Source organism: Geotrypetes seraphini, chromosome 3 (assembly GCF_902459505.1).
Source record: "Geotrypetes seraphini chromosome 3, aGeoSer1.1, whole genome shotgun sequence".
NCBI classification, from domain to species: domain Eukaryota; kingdom Metazoa; phylum Chordata; class Amphibia; order Gymnophiona; family Dermophiidae; genus Geotrypetes; species Geotrypetes seraphini.
The window spans coordinates 373643327-373656364 of NC_047086.1; the positions used below are offsets into that span (position 1 = coordinate 373643327).

General features: G+C 46.1%; 1 protein-coding gene across 3 annotated transcripts in view; it reads right to left on the bottom strand.

Annotated features, from left to right (window-relative positions):
* The window catches only part of SPTBN1 (spectrin beta, non-erythrocytic 1), a 569130-nt gene that overhangs the window by 90424 nt on the left and 465668 nt on the right, over window positions 1–13038 (bottom strand). For all 3 annotated transcript variants that reach the window (XM_033938993.1, XM_033938994.1, XM_033938992.1), the window contains one exon: window positions 7212–7456. In XM_033938993.1, the coding sequence (XP_033794884.1) occupies window positions 7212–7456 (245 nt within the window). The remainder of the gene's footprint in view (window positions 1–7211; window positions 7457–13038) is intronic.

The following is a 13038-nucleotide window of genomic DNA, read 5'->3' on the forward strand; positions in this document are numbered from 1 at the left end:
AAGACAACATTTCTGGTCTCATCACAAGAAACAGTTTCCTATGCTCCTGCATCTGTCCTGTTACATCTGGGTACATATATACTATTTTTCCATAGAACAATATTTGTGAAGTGGGGAAATATAGTCTAAATAGAGCATTTAGATCTTGCTCAAATACTAATGAAATTAACATCATTACTCTTTCTGAAGTTTCAGATACTGTTGTCTCAATCAAATCTGTAACATTTAAATCTCCATTGGTATTTAAGTTAACTAATTCAGACTCTGGGTGCGCTCTTACTCCTTTATTGCTGGTAAATAATATATATGATTTACAGGTGGCATACATTCAGGAGAAAATTTCAAAACCTCAATAAGATACTTTATAAACATCGCAGCAGGAGCCACCCCCATCACTCTAGGAAAGTTCAGAAGGCATATATTTAATCGGCGGTTAAAGTTCTCCAATTGCTCAACCTTTCTATTTAACTGATTTTTTTCTTTAATAAGTCCTGAGGATAATTCTTGGAGACTTTCCACCTTTACAGTAACCTGTTAAGTTGTTTGTAAATTCTTCCTTAGTCCCATCAAGTTGAAGACTCAAAGTATCCACAGTACTCAACAACGCTGCAACCTCCTATGAAGATCTGTCACGGTGTCATTCAGCCTGGAGAGAGTCTCCCAAATACTCTCCAGAGTCAAAACCGGAGGTTTCACTAATTGAGAGCTGACTTCCATGCCCGCTTCCAAATCTCTCTATTTCTTTCTTACTCTCACGGTTTCTGCCTCTCGATCTGGGGCTTCCCCTGCAAACTCCATTTGGCAGGGCTCCCCACATAGAGCCGCGGTTGAAGCTGGGCGCAGTGGTGGAATAGCTAGCAGGGGGGATAAAGAGGTCTCCAAGGCCACGTCCTCTGTTTCTCCTCCAGCGAGGGACAGCGCTGTCCTCACCCCGGAAGTCTTCAGGATTAACAATTGTCGTGAACTGAATCGACCGCTGCATAAAGGAGATTCTCGGCATCGAGGGATCTACCTGAACTATCCTCTTGTGCTTAGTATGCGGCATCGCGGTAAGAGAAACTTTTCTGAACACAAACTCAAGAGAGGTCAGTTCAGGAGCGCAAGCACATAGCTGCTACCATCTTGAATTTCTTTGATCAGTGTGGGACATCCAGCCTTTTTCTATGTCGAATTGGACACCCAGATACTCCAGAGACTGAACGGGCTTCAGCCGAGTCTTCTTCAGGTTGACAATCCATTTCAGATGTTGAAGGGTAGTCAAGATGGTCTGAACCGCTCTCTCTGCTTCCTCCTGCGAGGGCGCGCTGATGAACCAGTTGTTCAAGTAAGAGTGGACCAACCAACCCAGTTTGTGGAGGGTCCGGGGGCTGTAGCCAGATCAAATGAGACAGCCTTGAATTGAAAATGCTACTCTAGGACATGAAACTGAAGGAAGCGCCTGTGATCTGTAAATATTGGGATGTGGAGATATAACTCCATCAAGTCCAGCGCTGCCAAGAACTCCCCTGTAGGGAATGACACAGGGTCAAATTTTTCCCCATCCCCGCAGGAACTCATTTTCCCATCCCAGAGAGTTCTTTTCCTGTCCCATTCCTCCAGCTCTGTCCTCATCTGCACAAGCCTCAAACACTTGAGAATCATAAGTATTCGAGGCTTGTGTGGTTAAAGCAAAGCTTACAGGAATAGGGCAGGGTCAGGGACAGCGACAAAACTTGTGGGGACGGGAAAATTGAGTTCCTGTGGGGACAGGGAACAAATTTTTCCCCGTGTCATTCTCTACTCCACCAGCTGCACTAGGGCAATGACTGAACAGAGAGTCTCCATATGAAAATGAGGCACTTTGATGGTGAGGGTCTCCAATACTCAGCATCTTTCTTGGGCACAACGAAGTATATGGAGCCCAAATCTGCGGCTGGAACCTGCTCGATCACCTGAATGTCCATTAACCTTTGGACAGTCACCTGAACCTGGGTTGTGTTCTCCGGTCTGCCTGCAGACAAGTTTACAAACCAGGCAGAGAGAGGGCAGGTGAACTCCAACTTGTTTGATGACTTCCAGCACACATTGGTCGGTCATTGACAGTCTCCCAAGTTGCCAAAAAGTCCTGCAGCCTGCCTCCGATCTTTTCTGGAGAGGCTGAGGTCCTGGTGTCATTGCGGACTTCTTGATCTGACCTCCTGGGCGGGGAGGTGGAGCCCTGGGATTTTCTATTCCTGGAGAATCTCTGGCATGGGCTCTGAAAGGACCTCTGAGATGAGAATCCAGAGGAGAAAAATGCGGAAATAGCGGGATCCATGAAAGGACCCACAGGATTGCCCTTTAGAGGTCCTAGGCTTGCTGTCCAGGAGTGACTTGAGGCGGTGATCCTGGACACTAGCCATGAGGTCATCTAACCCCTGGCCAAACAGCATATTGCCTCTGAAAGGAAGCCTTCTGAGCATGGCTTTGAAGGTGGAATCCCTAGCCCAATGTCTGATCCACAGGATTCTGCGAGCAGACAAAGAGTAAGCTAAGACTTTGTCCACTACTTGAATAAGATCATACAAAGCATCAGCCACATAGTCCACTCCTACCAGCACTAGCTGGGAAGGGGGATCTGAATGCGTATTGCTCGGGTCACACAATTTAAAATGGCACACTTGAGCCAAAGGAAGCTGCTATAGCAGCCTACACCGCCAAAGATAAGGTCTCAAACTGCCTTGAGCAACATGTCCAGTTTGCAATCCTGTTGATCCTTAAGCACCACGTCCCCCTCACTGGGAAGCGATACACACTTGGTCATCTGAGCCACCAGAGTCCACTTTAGGCATAGCAAGCATCTGTTGGAACTCCTGGTCCATAGGATATAGCTTTGACATGGCTTTTGCCACTTTAAGGAAGCCCTCCGGGTTCTCCCAGTACTCAGAAATCAGAACTTTCATATCTGGGTGCCATGGAAAGGCAGTAGGCTGAAATCAGACTCTGATCAACAGGGAACAATGGGAAGTAGGCTGAGGAGGATCAATTTTGAGTTCCCCTAAGAGGACTCAATGAGAAGATCCATTAGAGAAGCAGATTTGAACAGCTTTCGAACTGAGGGGTCCCTTGCTCTGGTCTGCAACAGCACTCCAACCCTGATCCACTTTGCCCAGTATTGCATCCGTCTTTGGGCCAAAGCTTCACTCTGGAAGAGAGGATAAGCGTCCAGATTATTATCTTTAGGGGCCCTGTCCGACCAGCTGCCAGTGTCTGGGGGAAGACAAAGGCCTTTGTGGAGGAGCAGATGCTGAAACACAGGGAGGCTGCACAGATGGTTGCTTTCTAGATGACCAAGAAGGCATGGCAGTACCGCCGACACAGGCTTGCCAGATCAAGTTCACAAAGTCAGGTGTAAAGGGCAAAGGGAACCAAGAACCCTCTTCTAGAGGACGGTTAGAGCACTTTCTTTTCGCTTTGGGGCTATCAGACCCCTTGTTAGGCACTGGTGCCACATCACGGAACCCCAAAAGGGTAAAATTATCTCATATCCATCCCAACAGATGTTTGACAGCATTAATAAGGTGGTCAGAGGCTAAACGCAAGGTTCCTGCCTCCCCAGCATGTGTGGCAGAACACACAGCAAAAGAGAGCTCTTCAGGTGCCCAAGAAGCACAAACTTCTCATGAATTCATGTCATTGGAGCATGAGGACTCCATTAGAGAATGACATGGGGACAAATTTTTCCCCGCCCCCACAGGAACTCATTTTCCTGTCCCGGTGAGCTCTTTTCCCCTGCCTCTGCCTCATTCCTGCAAGCTCTGTCCTCATCTGCACAAGCCTCAAACACTTTAAATTCATGTGATCCAAGGATTGTGTGGTTAAGGCAGTGCTTACTGGAATGGGGCAGGGAAAAAACTCATGGGGACAGGACAGGGAAATTGAGTTCCTGCAGGGATGGGTAGAAATTTGTCTCTAGCCTCCATCCCTGGTGGTTAGGATAAAAAACAAGGCTTTTTGAAGAAGTATGAGAACTTAGAATTCAAATCGGGACAAACCCAAGATGGCCACCATCAGAATTTTCCAATGAATAACAGCTGCAACTCTATTGAAGGACCTAAAAACCTAGCTATTTTAGGATTGCTGGGGTGGGGAAAATTATAATCTTAAAAACTACAATTTCAGACCCTCCCTCCCTGAACTGCCCTGTAGGATGTGATAACCCTACTCACAAACTAGACGTTGAGAAGATGTGCTCTAGCCTCACACAGCTCCTCTCAGGGTAGCTGGAAATAAGAGAGGACTTCTGCCACAAGAAAAGCTGTCTGTTCTGACTCTTCAGCTGCCAGTTGGACCAGAGTTGGACTGAGCTTCAGCCCCTGGGACATCCAAACGCCACAAAAAGGGGGAAAGAAAGTGCAGTGACACCATGTGCGATCTGAAGAAACACAATTGGTGCCCGTACAGCCTGATCAAGTCAAGAAGTGAGCAACAGCAGGAGAAACCCCTGAGCATCATAGTTCAAGCACGCTGGCTGAGCAGGTCCCTGCAGGATCAATCTGTCAGCTTCAGAACAAAATCTGCTCCTCTCACACAGGCTAGACAATCACTGGAGCTGAACAGGAACACAAAATCTTGTGAAAAATTGCAAAAACTCCCCCATGAAAAATAAAAAAAGAAGACTGAGCAGAACAAAGTTACTCCTGCTGGCTCACCTTGCAGAAAAAAATAACTAGACGATGGGTGCAGCAGAGAGCAGGGAAGAGATTACTGAAAAACAGTGATTAATATCTCTTGCAATGAACTTGCGGGAGCAGATGGAAGACCCTGGTTCAGCATACCATCCCTACTGCACTGGAAAGTAACTTAGGGAAGAGAGAAGGAGGGAGACCAACCTTGATGACAGAGAATTTGGAACCTATGCATGTGTGAAAGTTGCTAAAAAGTGATCAATCGGATGGGAGAAACGGGGATTACGATGAACCTCTACACGAATCATTTGTATGCAAACTTTTTAGTGCATCATTAGCTCTTTTAGAATTAAACAAAAATCGGATCGGAAAGGACCCATGCAGTCTTACAGATTCTGTTTAGTGCACCTGGCTCAGAGACATTTTCTCCCCCTTTTACAAAACCACAGACATGGTTTTAAGCACAGGCCACTGCACTGAATACTCTGCGCTGCTCCCAATGCTCTTAGGAATTCTATGAGTGTCAGGAGCAGCACAAAGAATCTCAGAGAGGTGGCCTGCACCTAAAAACCTCTTTCGCTGTTTCATAAGGGGGAGGGGGTGTTAATGACACTTCATTGTCCAGAGCAGCTTATTTAATTTTAAACCCAGCAGCTGAGATACTGTGGAATTCTACTAATGAATGGTGGCTGTATCTTTCCATAAACAAGGCACCACAGGAATTTGGACAGTGAAGAGGTTTACACAGTGCCTAGAAAAACTCTATGCCTACAGCCCTATGGATACTGCTATTCTAGGATATAAACTCATTGTGTTCCAGTTTTACCAGACTTATGGAAGATTAGGTTTATACCTCCAATAATCTTCTTCCTGTTAGTCCCTGGAGGATTCCATACACTAGGTATTCAATCCCAACCCACAGTCTGGGTGTTGAAGAATACACAACTTTTCTGAGCACCCCATTAGCCTGAGAGCTAGGAAACATATCCAGTTAAGTCCTAAAGCCAAGCAACATACCTGAAAAAGTTCATGACAATTTGACAACAATGTAGAACTAACCTGCAGTGTACAGCAAGCACCCCAAGAAAGGCCTTCGGTAATGTGTAAACTCACAGAAACACCCCACAGGATCTGCCAACGGGTTGGAAAATCTTCAAACCTGTAATTGGAGTCACCGAGGCAGAAAAGAGCAGGCTACTCCAAACAACTGAATGAATACAGAGAGGGCGGGTTGTATTGAATCCTCCAGGGACTAACAGAAAGAACAGTTTCACATCAACCAATCCATTGTTCTCCCTGTGTTTTTTCCGAAGCCCATTCTCACCCTGGAGAAGTGGCTTTGCATTCTCTTGATTGTAAGCGTGCGCTAGCCTTCTACTTGAAGCGCACTGCTCCTCATCGTACTGCTCCCCAGCTGTTCATCTCTTTCGATCCTAAGCGCTTGGGTCGTTCTGTTTCTAAGCAGACCATTTCTAACTGGTTGGCCGCTTGTATCTCTTTTTGTTACGCTCAGGCTGGTCTCTCCCTCCCGGGTCAAGTCACTGGCCACAAGGTCAGAGCGATGGCGGTGTCTGTTGCTTTCCTCCGCTCGACTCCAGTTGAGGAAATCTGTAAGGCTGCCACTTGGACCTCGGTTCTTACATTTACCTCGCACTACTGTCTGGATGCTTTCTCCAGGCGTGATGGCCATTTTGGCCAGTCTGTTTTGCAAAATTTGTTCTCCTAAATTGCCAACTCTCCCTCCATCCCATTCTGGTTAGCTTGGAGGTCTCCCACATGTAGAGAATATGCTGCCTGCTTGTCCTGGGATAAAGCACAGTTACTTACCTTAACAGGTGTTATCCAGGGACAGCAGGCAGTTATTCTCGCAACCCACCCACCTCCTGATTGGCTTCTTTGCTAGCTATCTGAACTGAGGACACGCTGAGGAGACGCATGCCCTAGACCGGGCGGGAGGTCTTCAAGCAAGTCTGCTTGCGAAAACGTCCACTAGGGGGCTCCGTCGATGACATCACCCACATGTAGAGAATATCTGCCTGCTGTCCTTGGATAACACCTGTTATGGTACGTAACTGTGTTTTACAATACCTTCTGCACAGAACAGTGTTTGAACAGATTCAGATTCAGTCAGAGGTCATTTCTTGTTCTCATTAGCACATAACGTTAACTTTTCCTAGAAAGAAAAATTATCAACTAATACTTGGAGCACAGAACTAGAATGGGACAATCCCAAATTACAGTTAAAGCTACTTCCTGATGACATTGTGTTACGGAAGCAAAAAATGTAGATTGCTCACGTAATGCCCATTAACCAGGTTTCTAATGGTTGGTTCTTTGTAGTAGCTTCATTAAAAACCTCTTTCCACTAGACCAGTGTTTCCCAAGTGGGTTCCGGACTACTCCCTTGTGGATTTCAGGATATCCACAGTGAATACACGAGATCAATTTACATACACTGCCTCCACTATATGCAAATCTATTTCATGCATATTCATTGTGAATATCCTGAAATTCCTGACTGAAAAGAGGGTACTCCAGGACTCTAGGATTAGATTCTTGCATTACCTTGGCTTTTCCTGTGCCTCAATCTGTCGGATGACGTCCTCCATCCATAACATGAGGTCACGCACCATACTGAAAAATCGGAATTTGTCGCCTGTGTCCACCAACGTTATTCTGCGTCCCTCACATGCATCTAATAAGGCTTTCCAGGCTTCCAAGACCTCATTCTCCCGTTTCTGGATGTCATCAGCTTTATCTCCTGCATAAGCAGCCTGAAGACGTGCAGCGTCTTCCTGAAGCTGTCTTACCTATGATTTGGAAAGAAAGCAAAGGTTTTTCAGAGCTTTGCAGTGATTTATGCTTCCCCTCCAACAATTTTACAGGTATAGCTTCTGAGGCGTCTGTCCCCACAAACACAGGAAACCATTAATGAAGGGTTCAGGTGCACACCACTCAAACAACTTTTTCCTTTATTTAAATCAAACCTCCAGAAGCAATAACAATTTTGGCAAACAAGAGATCATAAACTAAACAATTTCATTCCACTTTCTTTAAGATAAAAAAAAATAAAAGAAGCAGAGACCCCATTTTGAGGCCTGGCAGAAAAGCTAACATATATGTTATGAAACATGCTGGACACTTATAGCAAAATCTGGATATACTACTTGTCTGGATATACTATATCTGAGATAGGCTGAGTTATGTTACTTGTTAGGGTTTGCTCTATGCCAAGGGTCCTTAAATAAGACCTTGGGCTACACTCAACCAGTCTGGTCTTCAAATTACAGGAGGATGCCATTGTAGTTAAAAATAGTGCTATTTTATTTTGCAAAGTGCTAACTTGCAGAATTGTAATGCTATGTTTTGACATTGTTTCAGATCATTGATTGAACTATGTCAATAAAAAGTGTGAAATTTTCAGTGTTGCCATCATGAAGTTTCTATTCCTGCAGAAGAAAACTCTAAAGGAAATCCATGAATGTATGATGCAAACAGTGAATGGTAAATGCCCATAATACTTCACAGTAGGGTTACCATTTTGTGAAGACAACAAAAAAAAAAAAAGAAGAGGGCATATGGCCCTACAATTATTGTTCCTACCTTTGTTGTCTAGACATCTAATTTTTCTAATCATGCTGATCACAATCTCTGCTTTCCCCCATCTTCTCATGCCAGGTTTTTGTATCCATTTGTCATTTATCTCTCACCTCCTGTTTTCTTCAACTCCTCTACTACTACATCCATCTCTACTGCTTCCGACATGGGACCGCTCTGCTTTAATGTAATCTTAATTTTTACATTAGGGTCGCCTACATATGTGTACCAAACCACGCCTCCCTAGCTTTATTTGTTTACACAAGAAAAATTAAGGTCTGATACTTTTTGAACAGCCCTAGTATATTCTTTTTGTTATACATGATGCCAGGCTGATGGGACCGAGTGACTCGGGATACCAATTGAGATATTTCACTGAACCTGTGGATTGTGGAAGCTGAAGGTTTGCCAAATCTTGGACTTTACTTCATTGCTTAGTCTGTCATCAAAAAAGACCATACTAGCCAAAATTTCTGACAAATACCTCAGATGCCTGGTGAATGTTTTTGATGCATCCTTAGCAACAGCCTTTTTCAGATATTTCTGGAGTTCTGAAAGCAGTGGTCCTGAACGCTAGGGTTTTGCATCTGAACCTGCAAATTGCTTGCAGAATACTATTAATCATCTTTTGAACTCTGCCTCCTTCCCAGGGAGCTGCTCCTGCCCCTTCAGTGTGTACAAAAGTAATCAAGCAGCATTGTAATGACACACAACCAGAAGGTAGGAAATGGAGAAACATCACCGATACTACAATTCTGTTCTTTAACAAACATATCCTTTAACATTATTATTTTTTTTTTTTTTGATTAATAATTTTTATTCATTTTCAAATTTTACATGAAGTGTACAAAATATTAAATTACAATTAATGAATATACAATATCACTTTTATATCTAATACATATTATTCTAATCATATTTTTATCCCCTCTCCCTCCCCCCACCCTTCAAGTACTTTCCAATCATCCATTACATATTGTATATCATATTATAGCATATTGTGTAAAAATTATTTTCATTATCCCCCCCTCATGTGTGTCACAAAGAAGATATTGAAAAGAAGAAAAGAAGAAGAGAAATCCTACTATTCATTCATTACAATATTTTGTCAATGGCCCCCATATTTTTATAAATTTAGTATATGTCCCTCTTTGTATTGCTATTGCTCTTTCCATTTTAAATATATGACATATTGTATTCCACCAAAATGTATAATTTAGGTTACTATAATTCTTCCAATTATTGGTTATATGCTGAATGGCAACCCCTGTCATAACTAATAAAAGCTTGTTATTTTCTGGTGAAATTTGACTTTTTTTTCTCATCATCATTCCAAATAACACTGTATCATATGATATTGCTATATGATTTTCCATCAATTTATTAATTTGTGGCCAAATTGCATTCCAAAAACTTTTAATATAGGGACAATGATACAGTAAATGATCCAACGTTCCAGGTTCCAGATTACAGTGCCAGCATCTATTGGACTTGGAACTATCTAATTTTTGCAAACGTGTAGGGGTCCAAAAAGCTCTATGTAATAAAAAGAACCATGTTTGTCTCATAGACGCTGACATTGTACATCTCATTCATTATAACATTCAAGTAGTTGATCAAAACAGACAGACATCTGAGAGACAGAGAAATCCCCAAATTCAGACTGATCTTAAGGCAGGAGGCAGGCAAAGCCCATTGACAGGGCAGGGCTTCAGGCTCACTAGACACATCTACAGAAAGAAGCTTATCGAGGTAAGAACCTAATCTTTCTTTCTAATGCAATGTGTCTAGTGGTCCTGAACCACAGAGAAGTACCAAATCAGTCTCCGGAGTGTAGGGCAGGTCTGCTAAGTCTGCCTTCAAAATGGAGGACCTGAAAGAGACATCTTTCCTGGCTGTTATGCCACCCAATAGAACCTGGTGAAGGTATGAGGAGTAGACCATATAGCTGCTCTAGATTTCCTCAACCGCCCATGAGGTAGCAGCAACTCTAGTTTCAATGCGATTGGTGGCTGCTTACCGCAGCCCACATACATGGAGGAAATGGTCATTTTAATCCATTTGACCCACTCTTTATTTCTGCCTTTCTTTCTCTCTCCCTCTGGCCCCCCTCTTTATTTCTGCCTTTCTTTCTCTCTTCCCCTGGCCTCCCTCTTTATTACTCTCTCCCCCTGGCCCTCCTCTTTCTTTCTGCTTTTCTTTCTCTCCCTCTTGCCCCCCTCTTTCTTTCTGCTTTTCTTTCTCTCTCCCCCTGACCCCTCTTTATTTCTGCCTTTCTTTCTCTCTCCCCCTGGCCCCCCTCTTTATTTTTTTCCTTTCTTTCTCTCTCCCCCTAGCTCCCACAAAGCCATCGTGCCAATTTCTCCACTTCCATGATTCTTTCCCTACCCTCAGCCCCAAGTCAGCAGCCGATTTCTCCCTGCTCCTTCCCCGATGTCCTGAACTTCATCGGGCAGCAGCAGCATTCACAATTCACTGCTGTTGCCCGCTTCAGGCCTTCCTCTCTGTCGGGTCCTGTCTTCATGAAAACAGGAAGTAGGCAGGACCCGGCAGAGAACAAGGCCTGAAGCCGGCAACAGCAGAGAATTGTAAACGCTGCTGCTGCCCGAAGAAGGTAATGGAGCACGAGGCAGACCGCTTCTCCCCCCTCCCAGCCGAACCCCCGCTGACCCTCCTATCTCCCCCCTCCGTGAACCTTTCCGACCCTCCCAGCGAGAGCAGCAAACCTCCTTCGCGGCTTTCTCCTCCCTCTGCCGCGTTACTGATGACGTCATCAGTGATGCGGCAGAGGGAGGAGAAAGCCGACGCTACTGGAGGGAGGTTTGCTGCTTTCGCTGGGAGGGTCGGAAAGGTTCACTTGGGGGGGAGAGATAGGAGGGTCAGCGGGGGTTCGGCTGGGAGGGGGGAGAAGCGGTCTGTTTTCGGCGACCGGCACGCGCGGCTGCTCAAAGTTCAATCTTCTGCTCTGCTGCAACTTCCTGTTTCCGGTTGGGTCAGAGCAGAAGATTGAATACTGAGCAGCCGCGCGTGCGCGGCTCTTTTGAAAGCGTTCCGGTCGCCGAAAAAGAAAGCCGGCAAACTAAGGTGAGGTGGAGAGAGGAAGCTGGTTAAACAATCGAGCGGGCGTGCGGGTGGGGGCTGCGGGAACCGCATGATCCTTTATGCCTCACTGCGGTGACAAGACCATTTACCGCTCCACGAGGCAGTGATGGCCTTGTCCCCGTCCCCACAGAGGCTGCTAATTTTCATTCCACGTTTTTGGCGGGTTACCCACGGCTAAACGCAGTAGCCGCGGGTAAACCGCCACCGTGTCATTCTCTAATGAGATCTACAGTGCATCTATGAGACAAACTTGGTTTTTTCTCCTACATAGAGCTTTTTGGACCCCAGTTAGATTACAAAAGTTGAACAGCTCTAAGTCTAATAGATGCTGGCATTGTACTCTCGAAGTAGGGACTCTAGATCATTTGTTATTCTATTGTCCCTTTATTTTAGCCTTTTGGAAATCAATTTGGGGCCAAATAAATTGTTTATTGGAGAATCCTGTGGCATTATCGTATGATACAATTCTATTGGGTATGTCAATGAGAACACAGAGCCAAATTTCATCAAATAATAACAAAGTTTTATTGATTACTAGCTTTATAGCCCGTTACATTAACGGGTGCTAGAATATATGTGTGTGTGTCTGTCTTTATTTCTTTCTCTCTCTCTCTGTCTCCTTAGCCGCTTTCTGTATTGCTGTCTTTCTTTCTTTTGGCTGTCCACCACCACCCCTTGCGTGCTCCCCCTGTCTATTCTCCCTTCCTTTTACCTCCCCTGTGTCCACCATCACCCCTTCACTGCTCCCCTTATTCAGCAGCAGCCCTTTTCCCTCTGTTTTACCTTCCCCCCGTCCATCAGCACCTCTTCCTGCTCCCCCTGTCCAGCAGTAGGCCTCCCTTCCTTTTTCCCCCACTGTCCATCAGCACCTCTTCCTGCTCCCCCTGTTCAGCAGTAGGCCTCTCATCCTTTTTCCCCCCCGTCCATCAGCACTTCTTCCTGCTTCCCCTATCCAGCAATAGGCCTCCCTTCCTTCCCCCCCCACCAGACCAGAATCTCCCCTCTGTCTATCTCCCCATCAGTCCAGCATCTCTTTCTCTATCCCCCAAAAGTCCAGCATCTCCCTTCTCTCTATCTCCCATCAATCCAGCATCTCCCCTCTGTCTCCTCCTGTCAGCCGCTGCCGACAAGCAGGGTCCAGCTCTGGCACGTCGCTCGTGCACAGTAGCGGGAGTAGCGCCACCAGCAGCAGCGCCACCATCGCCACTTCTGGACACTACGGGAGCCCCCGCGCCTGCGCATCACCCTGGCACAGGTAGGCGAGCAGCAGTTGATTGCACAGCGCGCGAGGCCAGCTTTTCAGCCCTTCTCGAGGGGGCGGGACAGGCTGGTGAGGAGCTTCGGGGGCTGCTGCTGTTAGCCCCGGCAGGACACGGAGCAGCCGAGCTGAGCTGGCGGCAGAGCCCTTGTGTGTGTCCCCCCCCTCCCCGGTGCCATCGCCACTCTCCCTCTCAGCGGGCTGGGCCGGACTGCGGCTTCTTCGCTCCGGAGCTCAGCAGTAGGGCGGTGAGTGGGTGCAGGGGGATCGGGGCCATGCTGCCAGCGGGACAGCCCCAGCTCTCTCCCTACTCCCCTTGCGGAGCGCGCATGCGCACTCTCGCCTTGGCGCATCCCGACAGAACAGGGATCAGGGAACACGCGGCACGAGTACGCATGCGCGCTTAGCGTTTTATTATTATAGATGACAGGAGTT